At 41.4% G+C, this 15205-nt stretch overlaps 1 protein-coding gene across 1 annotated transcript in view; it reads right to left on the reverse strand.

Moving 5' to 3' along the window:
• The window catches only part of NSD1 (nuclear receptor binding SET domain protein 1), a 75415-nt gene that overhangs the window by 27481 nt on the left and 32729 nt on the right, over window positions 1-15205 (reverse strand). Inside the window, 4 exon segments of the mRNA XM_015412539.1 lie at window positions 453-559; window positions 3906-4188; window positions 4748-4869; window positions 12848-14477. Coding sequence (XP_015268025.1) covers window positions 453-559; window positions 3906-4188; window positions 4748-4869; window positions 12848-14477 — 2142 coding nt within the window.

Genomic DNA, 15205 nt, shown 5'->3' on the forward strand with positions numbered 1-15205 from the left:
GTTCATGGAGAACTACTCTCCTTTTGACATCTAGCATGTGCTGATGTTATTTTTTTACACCCGCAAATGCAAAGAAAAACCAGGACATGTTTTACACCAGAGGCTGTACTCCTCATAAAAAGCGAAGATATGTACTAAACTATCTAAAGAGTTGGAGAACACAGAGCACTAAGAAATGATCTTATGTTCAGCTGAGATGAATAGAGGTTATGTATAAAAAAATGACTAGTGGGTAATAGCTTTGACCATTAGAAAAAATACAGATTCAAGGGCTTACATGACTAATGCAAACCCAGTTTGGATGACAGCTTTTTTTTTTTAAGGGAAACCCACAATGGGAAATTCACAAATAAAATTCTGAATTACTTTATAGATTCAATTATTTTACACTCAAGGGCATAGCAGACCTTTATATTCTAGCTAACACTTAGAAGCTGAATGAAAGAATGTACCTTCTTTATGGCGGCCCACTCTCTCTTTGGTATGAATGTGGTATCCAAATCATTGGATTCTAAGAGTTTTTTCGTTGGCTTCCTCTGACGCTTGCTCTCAAAGCTCCCTGCAACAAAGATGCAAGTCCGTCATTCTCCTTACAAGGTACAAATAAGAACTTAAGCATCAAAACCACCATGACATCTGTTGTGCTACATCTCTTTTCCCCAGGACCAAGAACAGCAGCAAGAGCCACAGAGCAATCCTAAACAGTTATACCTTTCTAAGCCCATTGAGTTCAATGGACTAAGAAGAACGCAACTCTGCTTAGAGTGGCACCATAAGTGAAATATGTCCTACATAGTCCATCAGCTGCCTTGGCGGCTCTTGAAAGGGCAGAAAAGCAGGATACAAATTTTGTAAACAAACAAAACAAATCTATTCATCTTCAGGCTTAATGTACTCCATTTTGCCAGCGATTGCCCCCTCTCTTTAATCTTGTAGAATCATTGAATGTTCTTTTCTTTGATTCATTCAAAGTGATGATATCACACATATGTACTCGCCTAGTACGGAGAAGAACAACTGAGACAAGAATGTTTTCAAACAGCAAAGACTATTGCAATACAGGGCTATTACAAAGTCCTTGAAAGTTAAAAGTTAGGTACAGAGGCTTTTTCTGCCAGCTCCCCCCAACAACAACAACAACCTGAAACCACAAACTAAAGAGAATATTTTGGGGATGGAAGGTTAAAGGAACACACCATGGTAGGTAAACAGCCCACCATTAACCATTTCAAAGTTGCTCAAACCTAGTCAGAATTTTCTTCTACCTGAGAAGCCAGTGAAGCGCCCATGCTGTATTACTTCTTAGATTTTATGGACGTCTCAGAGCTCAAAGGTCTGAATTTGGGTCATTTGATGAAACCAACTTACTGGTAGTCTTGAACCCTCCAAGCTCCTTACTTTGTTCATCTGGCTTCTGTTTAAATATGTTTGCATCCCTCCTTTCAATCACCTGTATAGTAGAGCTGGGCGCTTGATGCGATACATGTAGAATACTGTTCCTCCAACACTTACTTTGAGGGATTCTCCACCACTGGATTTCTTCCCTACCTTACTCTTCCCCAACTTTCCAATCTATTTCTTCCTTGATATGGAACTGTAAAATCATATGCACATGATAAGAATTCATACATGTTCACTTGAATAAGGTCCAGTACGGTAACTATTTAAAATGTGGCTGCTATCCTAAACTACTTCCCACTAGGTCTCAGATATTTTCTCCACACTTTGTCTCAGCAGTTCTGAACAATTTTCTCAGCATTCCTTCCCCATTTTGTTCTTTCCACTCTGTTCCCACCAGACCCATAGCTACAGTGGGGCTATTTGGGGCTCTGCCCCCTTCCTTAAAGGGCCAGTCCCACAAGATTTCCTCCTGAAAATGTTTTTTTTTAAGGCGCACGCTCCCGTGCCTTGCTGTGGCAAAACAGACCAAAGAATCCCTGACTTCATCAGGCCGAGCCTGTAACTGACAAGAGCGTTCTCCTTCTCTGGAGGCAGCTGTTTTTGAATGGAGAGGGATGGACGGCAGCTCCGATTCATGCCCCGTGGGAATGGCCAGTCTGGATGCAGCCGTAGGCTACAGAAGGGGCTTTTGCGGGGGAGGGGTGATGATCTCTTTCATGCTGAGAAAATGCCCCCACCACAATCGTCAGTCAGACCAATGAGAGTGTCTTGTGAGGCCCATTTCTGACTGCAAGCTTCCCCACGGGGGAGTCAGCCCATGTGGGGCCTGCGGCCCACCCACTCCACTGTTGTGTGGCGCGCTCCTGGGTGGGGAAGGCACAGATCATCTGTGGCTATTACCTCAAGGCCTTCTTGCCTTGAGGGTGGTGGCCTGAGGGCCCCGCTGGAAGCTTCTTGCTCCAGGGGAATTCTGGGGCTGGCTTGGCTACCCTTGGGAATCCTGGGCTGTACTTGGCATCATGTCCAGGGGGGCCGCCAGCATTCTCAGCTGGCGTTCCCTGACCCGAGAGGCAGGGGCTCCTGGCTCTGTCCAGAAGTGGCTGCATGCAGAGGCTCCCCAACCCCAGGCTGCTTTAAATGCTTTTGAGAAGAAGTGGGGGCTGGTGCACGCCCCTCCCTCCCTCCTGCAAGATTCCTCGCTGATCAGCTTAAGGGCCCTTTATAAATCTTGCAGGAGGGGAGGGAGAGGGTACGTGTCACCCCCCTTCATTATGGCAAATAATGGCAGCCCCACCAGAAAAAGATTTGCCACACAAGCCACAAAATCCTTGCTACGGGCCTGATTCCCACCACCTTTATATTATAGTGCCAAAGTGTATGCATACGTTTGAATACTGAGATAAACTCATCCAGTACAACAGCAAATTAAAAACATGGACTACATATTAAACAGACTGTGGTGTTTTCAAGAAGTTTTCAGCTTTTTCAGACCCACTTGAACCCTCTCTCTAGGCTGACTAGAGCTTCTGTGTACTTTTAACAGTTCTATACAAGAGGGAACTTTTGTAGGTACAACTTTTCTCTCCCATGAAACAAGTGGCTGCAATCCCCTTTCTTCTGCATAACCATGAAAAAGCTCTCTCCTATTCCTTTGCAGTGTGTATTTCCCTGTTTGTTTATCCTAAAAAAAAAAAGAATCTCTAACTGATGATGCTACTGGTGGGATGAGTCTTGCATCCCACTTGCGGTCCCAACAACCCATTTCCAGTCCCAATCAATCAGCTTAAGTTTCACAGAACAGCACTTGGACTGGGTGAATAACTCTACATAGGAATGTACTGTGTGTGACCTTGGGCTAGTCACTCTGTTCGTCTAGCCTATCTCATAGGATTGTTGGATGGATACAATGGAATTACTCCACACTCTCCTCTTTCCATAAAACGTTGGAATAACAAATGTAACAAACAGAGGCCTGTTCAAATCCCTGCCAGCTCTCTGGCATCTCTCATGAAAATCAAGGCCAGTGAAAGAACCTCTTGCAGCCCCAGGTATATTAAACACTTTTATATTTTGGTAGTGAACATTAAAAACACATTAAAATGATGTTCCAGTTTTAGCACACTTTTTAAAGCTTTACCACTGCATGAAGTAGTAGCTGGCACAATGTTTGATGTCCTCACTGCTACATATATTCATAGCAAGTGACTGTATTGTTCCCTCAAATACTGAAGTCCCGAGAGTAATATCTACAAACAGCACTAATATGAACACTTGGAATACCAAGGTAGGGAGATCATTCTGGAGTATCCTTAGAAGGACCTAGAGACATGTCCATATAAGTGTTACTTAGGTGGGGTGGGGATATACTTGAGTACAGAGACACAGCAAGAAGAAACTCACGAGTGGCATTAGATCAAAACTGGATATATGGCAGTCCTATACAGGAGAACACACAGAGAATACATACTCATTTCTATCAGAGATACAAGTTATATCTAACTCACCTGATTTCACCAACAGTTCCTCTCCCTGTGAAGGGGAAGCAGCAGCAGTTTCCAACACATTTGGTGAAGACAATGTCAACACAGGCATTTCAGACCTTGGTTCCATGGAATGGGGCTCAGGGTCATCTGTCAGACAACGTTCAGCTTCAAGGACTGGAGGAGACTCTTTAGATGAAGAAGCAGGTGAAACCGAATCCATGGACTCCTTTTCTAGATATTTATTCTGACCTTGCTTGCCACTGCTGCAATCCTGTTTGTTTTCAGGCTTCTCTACAGAACTTGCCTAATAGCAGCCACATACACAAAAAGAGAAAACTTAAGGTTCTGGTCCAGCATTTGGATCCTGTGCATGCAAAGGATACTAAGGAGGAGTACAGTCTGTTCAGGGACATAGCAACATCTCTGCAATAGGTTAACAATCCAATGGAAGTAAAATCAGTCGGCCTTGGGTGACTAAGCAAAATGATGATTGTTGCATGTTTACACTTATTGGCTTATATAAAGAAATTAAAAACAAATTAAAAACTTCATAGATGCTCAGAAAATGACACATGTGGAATGCATGCTCCACAGTTTTTCAGGATCCTTCTTTACTGCAACCTCTTGCACTCCCTGATAAGCCACTCCTAATAGTCGAGGCAACTACCAAAAGCTTCTGATGTGGAGCTACAGAGATTAACAGGGATCCCCATGTCCCTTTGTTCATGGCACACATAGGCCTTTGCTGGATCCCAACCCTACTTTTTAAAACTATCCATCAGAAATTTGTAAAATCCCTATTTAGAGGTTTCCCCAATCTCCCCCAAAGTTCCTACTGCATTTCAGTTGCGCAGTGCACCCACCTTACGAAATGACTCCCGGCTCTTCTTTTTTTTCTTAGGTGCAAATATATGATCATATTCCTCTGCATATTCCAGAAGTCGTTTACTTGGCTTTCTAAGGCGTTTCTTTTCTGACTGTGCTACTGAGAAAAAGAAGAGAAAGCTTCAGGGTTAGCCTTTCGAGAAAAGCTAAATTCCTGGGAGGGAATTCTCCACTGTGAATTGGTTCTGCTGATGCCCAAGCGTCTGCAACAAGAGACCACTATGAGATTCTGAGGAGCACTTTGGGCATTTGATTGTCCTTGACATTATTACTATAATGAAGGTTTTTTTAAAAGAGGAGGGGGGAATCAAATTTTGTATTGGTTCAGAAGCAACACATCCCTCTTAATATTCATATAAACCATCTTCCCTAAATGTCCTGTCTCCTCTTTAGCAGGACTCCACACCATGTTACATGCAAACCCCTCCCCTCCCAGGGGAGCCAACCACCACTTCTTCATAGTTACCAAACTCTGGACAGTTACCAATAATTTGCCATCAGCATCTCTCTAGCATCCGCAGCTAGTCTGGTTGCCCTGAATTCAAAACCTTTGTGCAGTGAATCCTACTGATCTGGCCCTACCATACGAATCAAGCTGACAGAAACAAGATAAGAACCCAGGGCTCCAAGGCTTGTGATTTAATTCCTGCCTAAGTCATATCTGTGCAATTATCTTCACACTTACAGACCCCTCTAAGACCTCAGTACAGCAGGGGAAACAAGGACAGTCTGTATTTTATCTTGGACATTTTTAACCAGCTATTTTTTTTTTACCAAATCTCCAACTGGGATGGCACAATGACCCATTAAGAGCATGTTATTCTTCTGTGTATCATGTCCTTTCTCTTTTTTAAAAGCACTGGTTGATGGCCACTGCTACAAAACCTGGACAAAGCACCATTTTGAAAACCAGAAGGCATTAATACATACTGTAAATAAAGTAACAGCATGGAAACAGATTTAAAAGAAAGTTGATACTACATGTGATAAAATAAAATCCAGCTGATGCCTAGATTAAATGCTCAGATATTCTCTTTTCACATTATGAAAATGGTAAAAAGAATATGAGTACATTGACATTAACAACAAACCCATCTTTAATGCTAATGGAACAAACCCACCTGTGTGCTTGCTCTTCTCACAAACCACCATTTATTTAGATTCAGGTGGGGTAGCCATGTTAGTCTGAAGCAGCAGGACACAGTTTGAGTCCAGTGGCACCTTTAAGACCAACAAAGTTTTATTTATGGTATAAGCTTTCATATGCAAGCACACTTCCTCAGACACACTGAAACAAAATTTCTTCAAGCCTTACATATAGGAATATGGGGGGGAGGGAGAAGCGTCAGGAAGGAGTTATGATGCATAAGTGAAGCTGAGATTAGATCAAGGCAGCCAAATCAATGAATGGTAGCAAATTGGCACACAAATGTAAGAGCTAACAAACAGATGTGAGAATGAAGCCTGAGTCCAGCGGCACCCTTAAGACCAACCATGCTTCATTTGTTTGTTAGCTCTTGCATTTGTGTGCTAATTTGCTACCATTCATTGATCTTGCTGCCTTGATCTAATCTCAGCTTCACTTATGCATATTAACTCCAACTGGTCCTTCCTGACGCTTCCACCTCTGCCCCCATCTTCCTGTATTTAAGGCTTGAAGAAATTTTGTTTCAATGTGTCTGAGGAAGAGCATGCTTGCACATGAAAACTTACACCTTAAGTAAAAGTCTGTTGGTCTTAAAGGTGTCGTTGGTCTCAAATTTTGTTCCACCATTTACTTAGTTACTTTAAATTTAGCACAAACCAGAGTTTATAACTGCATCTGAATCAGCGAACTATGTTCGCTCTTCTGCTCTAAAACAAGGATTGCAAATCAGCTTCAAAATGCGATTAGAGAGAAAGTGTAAGCCTTAGTTTGATGGTTCAGATGAATGGCAAACTGTGAACTGTGCTGAACTGGAAGTCACTGATGGACTCCCAAGTATGTGAAGGGAGGAAGTAAGGAGAGCCCTTTGGTAAAAAGCCGTGCTTTTGAATTATACAAATTAAGCCCGTTTGAATCACAATACTATAATCTAAGGTGATTTGATACATCATCATTAAAGTACCACTGTGACCTAGCATTTATCTTGAACCTTAGAAAGCAGCTTCCCAGCTCAATCATGGACACCACAGACCACTTAAGCAAGCTATTTTCTAGCAATTTATCTTTAAACAGAGCTTAATGAAGATCTCTAAAATAGGCAATTGGTAGTCCAAGGGTGGCATCATACTGTTTGGTTGCCCCAACTCACTATCATACTAGTTTTCGGCTGCTCCTGCCAGGCTTGGGGTTCAAGGGAAGATGATGTAAGAGCCTCTGCTTCCTTTCTTACCTTGGCGTTGGCCTCTACTTTAAGCACACATAAGAGCTAACAGGCTTAAAATACAGGGGGGGGGGGAGGAGTCACTTCTGAGCTTAATTAAGCCAGCCAGAAGAGGAAGCCAACAGCATTTCTACCTCTGCCTCAGTTTCAAAATTTTATTACCTGTTAACAGAGTACTTTATAGTGACCACCCTGCATTTTTAAATTACTGCCTGGTAGAATTCTTGGGTTGAATCTTGTGGACATGTTGCCAGTGGAAGCAGATCTTTCTCCACCTTCACTTTCTCATAACAACCTCCTATGACACTCCCCTGCCCCACCCAAGCATTGTTGGGAGAAGCAGAAAGCTACACAGGTCAGGGAGCTGCAGTGAGGAGAAAAATAGGGGTGAGATCACTCCCCCTCCCTTCAATCAGTAGGATAGCAGTAGGATATAACCTACACTGACTGCTTCGTTTTCTGTTTCTATTATCTTAAAATTTGTTATGGTTTGTGGCTGAGACAAACAGCCTTGAACCAAACACATAAGCTGTCATGACAAAACTATGAAATACTCAGCATGTTACAAGTGATAAATGCAAAATACTGATAAATAATAATAAGAGAACTGGTTAAAAAAAGGCACATACTACCATTTAACTTTGTGTATGTAACCTACTTCGTATTATGTTCTTTAGCTTAATCTGTTTTAAAATTCAATAAAACTGTTGTTTTGTTTTGTTTTTAAAAAGGCACATAGAAGCAGCTTTGTAATGCTAGTATTGCAGTCCTGAGCAGTGTTCCCTCTAAGCTGGGTTAGTGTGAGCTAGCTCACAGTTTTTTTAGCCTCCAGCTCACACATTTTTGCCTTAGCTCAGGAAGGATGACTCCAAAGCAAACTAATGTATGCAGTAGCCAAATCGCTCACTCACAACTTTAATGCCAGTAGCTCACAAAGTAGAATTTGTGCTCACAAGACTCCACAGCTTAAAGGGAACATTGGTCCTGAGGTTCATTATGTCCTGGACCTTAATTAATTTCATCAGCATTAATTTGGCTCATTATGAAAACTTTTTTTCATCCTCAGAATAGTCCTTCCTGACTTCTAAATGATGAACCTAACATTTGACTTCTGACTTTGTTTACAGCAGCTCCTGGGTTTAATCCATGGCATCTCCAGTTAAAGGATCTTGGGTAGCCAATATTGAGAAACACCTTTCTCTGCCAGAGACCTAAAAGCCACTGCCAGTTAAGGACAGATAATACTCAGTGATAAAGACCAATAGCTGATGGTTACTTGAAGGTGTCCAACTTGAACTTATTCATAAACGGAAGTATTCTATTACATGCTAACATTAAACTGAAATATGTTTGCAGACCTCTGCAATATGCTCCACTCCTTTTTCTAAAAGTACTATGCATGCGCCAGAAAAATTCTGGTTCAAATAGTTCCTCAGTCATGAATTCACTAGATAGCTTTAAGCAACAGCTATTCTCACAGCTTCACCCCTGAATCTGAAGTGTGCAGATAATAAAATTGGCTTAAGTTACAGAGCTTGTGTCCATTTCAGGTGGGTAGCCTTGTTAATCTGCAGGAGTGGAACAAGGTGCAGGTCCAACAAAATTTTCCGGAGTATAGTTTCATGAATCATTTGTGTCTGACAAATTAAGCTTTGACTCATTTGTGTTTGACAAATTAAGCTTATTCTATGGAAAATTTTGTTGGTCTTTAAGGTGCTACTAGACTCAAATCAGAGTTAGCATGTAGCAAGGAATGGCGTCTCCTGGCATATACATTAACAATGGAACATGAGTCCAGTTTGCTTGGCACCCACTGGCCAAGCCCAAGTCAAATCTTTGAGACGCTGGCAGTACCACTGGGGCTCAGCTTGCTTGAAGCATGCCTCCAAATACAAATCTCGTCTCTCCCACCCATTTTGTTTGCCAGCATGCTAAGTTCTTCATAAGCAGACACTGCATGTTTTTTAGCACTTAGGACAAAACAAGGTTGTCTACCTCTGGTGTAAGGTATACTGTGAACATAGCTGAAGTGAATGTGGGCACTCTGACCATAAAGTACTATAAAATGCCATATATTGTTAATTGGCTCCCTAATTACATTTTATCACCAGTAACGTTCTTGTTTCCTTTCCTTTCTAGTTTTGCCCAGTGAAAAAACAACTAAGGAGCTTGCATTAGGTATGAAACATTCAGAAACATCATTGACCTCAGGTCCATGGAAAATTGAAATCTAACATGAGAAGCAGCTGATCCTTTGTAAGATTTGTGCCTCCATACATGTAGAGGGACGTTAACTATGATCTAACTAATCCTTCAAAACAGAGTAAGCTACACTAAAGTACAGATGTACTATCTGACACTACTATACCTTTATTAAACAAAGATAAGGAACATAAAATCTAGGTATAGGCCACTGTCAAAAAGAGTAGATGATGTAACAGATGAGAGAGAAAGGACTGTTGCTGAAAGGGGGGAGATCGTTAACATACAACCTATTTTCTCCGGAGAAAGTGCTTTTTAATGCTCAGAGGTCTCTTTAAAACCTTTCCCCATATTCAGTGCTTTGAAAAAGCTGGAGCTACTCTTTTCTTCACATTTTAGAAAATGTTTAATATAAGCATAAAACACACTGGAGACCAAGCCCTATGAAGAAAGGCTGAGGGACTTGGGAATGTTTAGTTTGAAGAAGAAGCGGTTGAAGGTGGACACGATTGCTCTCTAAGTATTTGAAGGGCTGTCACTTAGAGGAGGGCAGGGAGCTGTTCCCGTTGGCAGCAGAGGATAGGACTCACAATAATGGGTTTAAATTAAGGGCGGGAAGGTACGGGCTGAATATTATGAGTGGAATCAGCTGCCTAGGGTAGTGGTGAGCTCCCCCTCACTGGCAGTCTTTAAGCAGCAGCTGGACAAACACTTGTCAGGGATGCTCTAGGCTGATCCTGCATTGAGCAGGGGGTTGGACTAGATGGCCTGTATGGCCTCTTCCAACTCTGTGATTCTATGACTCTGTGATTCATTTGTAATTGTACAGTCCAGTTGGTGTAACAGGCACAGAAGAACCTGGTTACACAGTTCAAACTTGTGACTCTAACCTACTCTTCCCAAACAGCAGATGAAGCAATACGTCATGAAAAGTACCCCACACACTAGCTTTCTGTGAGCAGAAAATGTTTATGTGGCAGAATATCCCATCATGGCAGCACCAACCTGCAATTTGAGTGCTACAGTCCAGATATGCTACCCTGCATATTGTTTGCAAGAATAAAGTCTTCTCCTAACATGATTTGCTCAGGTCATTCGTCCCTTATTCTTGCCTATTACTTCCAGTTGTCAATAGTTCCTGATTTATTTTGTTCATGTTTCATTATATAGCACATCCATCCATTAGTGCATGTCTCACTCAGATAAACTTCAAGGAGGACAAACTATTTACTTTCTGGAGTATAGTCCAGACCAAGGTCAATCATGGGTTGGAATGTCCTGTGTCCAATGTGAATCCCTTGATAATTTTATTTTTAATTGAATAAAACTTGTAAGGAAGTGAGAACATACTATGTAGCTCAGTGCAGTACCCCAGCCTTCAGAGATGGATGCCTCTGGAAGAGACAGTTGCAAAAGGTGCCGTGCAGCGCATCAAGTTCCGGCAAGGGAAAAATGATCTCTACTTTCCAGAGCTACCTTTTGCAGAAGAATGTAGCAATTTTACTCATGCAAAATTTGAGAAAAGTTTTTGTTACAACTCAATTCAACTTGGACCTTCTCATGTGTTTTAAGGCAACCTGCCAAATTTATTGCAATCTTGTTTCTAATTAATCAGCTGAGTGTCAAACTATGTTGTGAGTAACTTGTACACAGAGACATTTCAGGTAGACAGCTGCCTTTGTCTCACACATTTTGTGCTAAGTTGTATTTGTATGAGGCTGTCAATACAAATTTTGGAGCTAATTATAAGCCCACACAAGTCAGGTAAGCTCTCTCCCATTTGCCACAACACATGGCACATAACTGCTGATCACAGAATGTTAATAAATTACAGAATTGTAGAGGATAATTATAATTGGAACCTATTCCAGTAATCACCTTGTGATCTTAGTCATACACTGAATTTGGGGAAGGGTCTAAGGCCTAGAGGTAGAAAGTCCCAAATTCAATCTCTGGCAGCTCCAGTTAAAAAACTTTGAAGTTGCTGGGATGGCCATTTTCTGGCCAAGACTCTCTCTGCCAGTGAGAGCAGACAATACCGAACAAGATGTAACAGTTTAACTCAATAGCTTCAGAATTCATGAACTATTGATTTTACACAAGGAGAAAAATTAAAATTCAATAGCATTGAAAAACCTTATTGATATTTTAGGTTACAGTGCTCCATTCAAGTTTACAGGAGAAGTTAGAGTAGTCCCATAGACTTCAGTGGGACTTAAGAAATCTATGTATAGGACTGCAGCATTAAATGTTCCCAAACTGCCTCCTTGAGTTTTCTGTAGTACACATTTTCATACTGGACTGGCTCTACTATACATTATAAATAAAATTTCTTCACAAAGCAAGGGAAAACCAAATAATTTAATAAAATATAAATTATTTTTTCTAAATCAGCACTGATCGCCATGGACTGTTTTTATAATTAGAAAAATAGAAGTCTGCTTGAATTAAGCTTTAAAGAAAAAAGCTGGACTAAGCCTCAACATTTCCTTCGGATAAACTAAAATGTTAGACACCAGTTCACAGTTCAATTGATTTCTCAAGTTGTTTAGATAGCACTGATTCTTAATCCTAAACAATGGTAATTTTTTTACAAGCCTGTTATAATCCTAAAGAGAGTTACTCCATTCTAAGATGATCAGCTTCAAGGGGCTTACACTGGAGTAATTTTGCATAGGATTGAAATGTTAAGAGCATTACATGGAAATGTACAGGGTCAAGGTGTGTGTTTAATTCCCTTACCTTCACAGAGAACTGAGACTGGGGAGTCAAACTGTAAGCTCCAGTTCTGGAGCTTTACTTTCCCCCCATTTTTCACAGTGAAATGTTGCCCAACTAATTCTCATTGTTCTTGCCTATTGGGTCTCCCTTGATCTATGATCCCACACAGGCCTGTAGTCCCACACTCATTTCCTTTTAGCAGAGACCAATGGCATATAACTGCTACTTCCCTACATCTACCAATGTGCTTACCAGCTTTAGCACTGCTTTGGTTAAAACGCTGCCATCGCTTTTTGGGTGCTACGTGGCTTACATCTTTAGGCTCATCACTCAAGGAGCCTTCTCTATTCAGTCCTGAATCCAACTCTAGGCACTCCCCATTTTCAAGGGAGCTGCGGCTCTCTCTCTTTTTATCAGATTCTGACTTCATTCTTACACGAACTAAACTGCCATCAGAGGAACTTGCAGAGTCTTCATCAGGGGATTGTCCCATCAACTCCCAAGATACCTTCCTTGCAATATCTTCCTTGTCATTTTTTAGAGGTCTAGCAACTGATCCTTGAGTAGCTCTATGCTGACGGGGCATACCCTCAGCTGTACTGGATAACTGGATTAGTGATTTGCTCTTTGAAGTTGCATTAGCTACTAGTTTGGACAGATGCTTAGATTTTGGACAGCTGCGCCTTGCGGTGCAGTTTGTACCAGAAACAGTAGCATTTATGAGTTCCCTTTTGTTAGCACCAGGATCGATCAACTTGGTTGCGATACCATGTGAAAAAGAGGACTGACCTTCTTTGGGTTTCTGACACTCTGGTTCTTGCACACTATCTCGGTTTTTTTCTAATTTATGAGTGGATCCCATTGTAGGCAAAGATGTCAAATCACTTGGAGTGTTACTTCCGGAACTATCACCGCTGTTAGGGCTCCTATAAGAGACTATGTTCTGAGTAGTCATTATTTGTTTCTCTTTTGTCTTACTATCATGCATATCCTTGATCATCATTAATAAGGTGCTGAATTTATAATCGGGCTCAATAGGCAAGTGATTCTGCCCAGAGACAGAGGAAAAAAGCAAGGACCCTGTGGTCTTAGCTGGCCCACAGTCTTTAGCTTCCGTATTCATGGGCCTATAAGACAGCTCCTTCAGTTCTGAAAGCACGTGCTTCACTACTGCCGTTTCTATTTCAGCAGAATCACGAGGTTTCTCATTTGTGCTGTTCAGCAGTTTTGAGCCATCAGCCTTCCCACTTTTGGCAGGTGTATCTAACTGAGAACCAGAAGAACCTTTGGCAGCAGGAAAGCAGCAGTTGGGGCTACATATGTCTTCTTTAAGAGAAGAGTCTGTCCCAGCAGCAGTTCCTTTATGTTTGCATTTTATACTTCTGAACTGAGACTGTTTTGTATCCATCTGACTTGTAAACCCTTTACTTTGGAGTGTAGTGTGCTTATCTACAAGGGTTAGATTGTCATTCCTGTAAACTGAAGCCACCTCGGCTGCAAGGGAGAGCTCATGGAATTCCTCACCTCCTGCTTCAACATTGGCATTTATATCTAGAGAGCCTTCCAGAGATTTGCAACTTCTATTGCTGGTTTTTGAGACGTATGAAGAACGTTTAATGTTTTTTTGCCCTGAAGACAGTTCCTTCCCTCTGTTATTTAGAGAATCACCATTTTTCAGGACAGTATGGGCTGCTGCTGCTATACTTTGGTCAAGGGGGTCTAGATCATAGGTGTCATCATCTGATGAATCAGATTCCATTTGTTCCTCTGTTCCAGCATCGGCTGCAGAATAGTGGTGCTGTAGTTTTGAACTGCACATAAAGCCTGTCGGGTTTTTCTTTTTCTTCAAGTCTGCTTTGGGTGTCTCCTGCTGGCAGACCCTATCAGAGACCTTGTATTCGGTTTTCATAGATTTCTTGTCAAACTGTCTCTCTCCAAAAGAAGAGAGCAAGTAGTTTTCCACAGTGCCTTTGGATCCCATTAGGCTCTTTGCTATCCTGCACAGTTCATGAGAAGCCTGCTTATCTGGCAGATCTGAAGTAATCATATTTTTAACTTTATTCACTGGCACTTTCCCCCCACTGTCTCTCTTGGATGCCTCCAGTTTGGTGCTACTTTTTCTTACTCTATTTCTCCTCCTCATATCAGAACTTTTCTTCATTCGCGATTTGAATGTCTTTGTCTTCTCATCAGCAGAATGTTTACAGTCCAATGCCAATGATCTAAAACATCCATTCAGTTGCTTGCACTCTTCACTTAAGGAGCCCTTGGTACAAGATTCCATTAAATGCATGCCCTTCTCCTTCTCATTGTCTGGATGACTAGAAGTCTGGCTGCATTTCTGAATATCACTCTGCTTGAGACATTCATTTGCAAGTCCAACACTGATCTCCCATTTAGCCATAAATTTCTTAGGAACCTTAAAGAGAGAGGCAAAGAAGTCAGAAAACAAATATTTATACCATACAAAAGAACAACATCATAGAATGAGGTGAACATTATTTCCCTTCAAAAATGAACAAAGCTAACTGCAGTTCTTGATTTAAAGAGGGATTCATAAAATATCCAAGGTGCTCCACAAATTCTCACATTAGAATTTGGATGGTTCTAGTCATGGGCTGAGACAATCCTACAGAGCTGGTCGTCTGGGCACCTAAGGATTTCATGGCAGCAGCACCTGAGAACTGGAAATATTAATTCAACACTGACATCCAAAATGTGATGCAGATTCTTAAAAGAATTCAAAGAGTTGGCTAGGCTTCAGTAAGTAGTTTTCCAGCCCTGCCTGTTTTACCCAATATAGGCCCCATCAGGTGAAAAATGTTCTCCATCATTAACACTGGGACACATTCTCAAAAGTTGTCAGTTTTATTCATTTAAATGCACTATTCCCAGGCAAGCCAACACAGACAAGCCAGTGCATACGACCTTTTTTACTTTATATATTTATATATAGACACACACGTATCTGCTGCCTCGTAGGCCCAATCACATTATAAACTCTCAGGGTTGTTTCGAGATGTTATAGGCATGATCTGGACCAAGTATTTTGGCCCCTTTTTTATTTCAAGAAAAGCAGTAAAGCATGTCCTGAAACCTCCGCAGCTGAGACTAACTGAGCTTAAAAACTTTGAATGGATCACGGCC

Source organism: Gekko japonicus, unplaced genomic scaffold (genome assembly GCF_001447785.1).
Source record: "Gekko japonicus isolate JY-2015 unplaced genomic scaffold, Gekko_japonicus_V1.1 scaffold100, whole genome shotgun sequence".
Taxonomy (NCBI): domain Eukaryota; kingdom Metazoa; phylum Chordata; class Lepidosauria; order Squamata; family Gekkonidae; genus Gekko; species Gekko japonicus.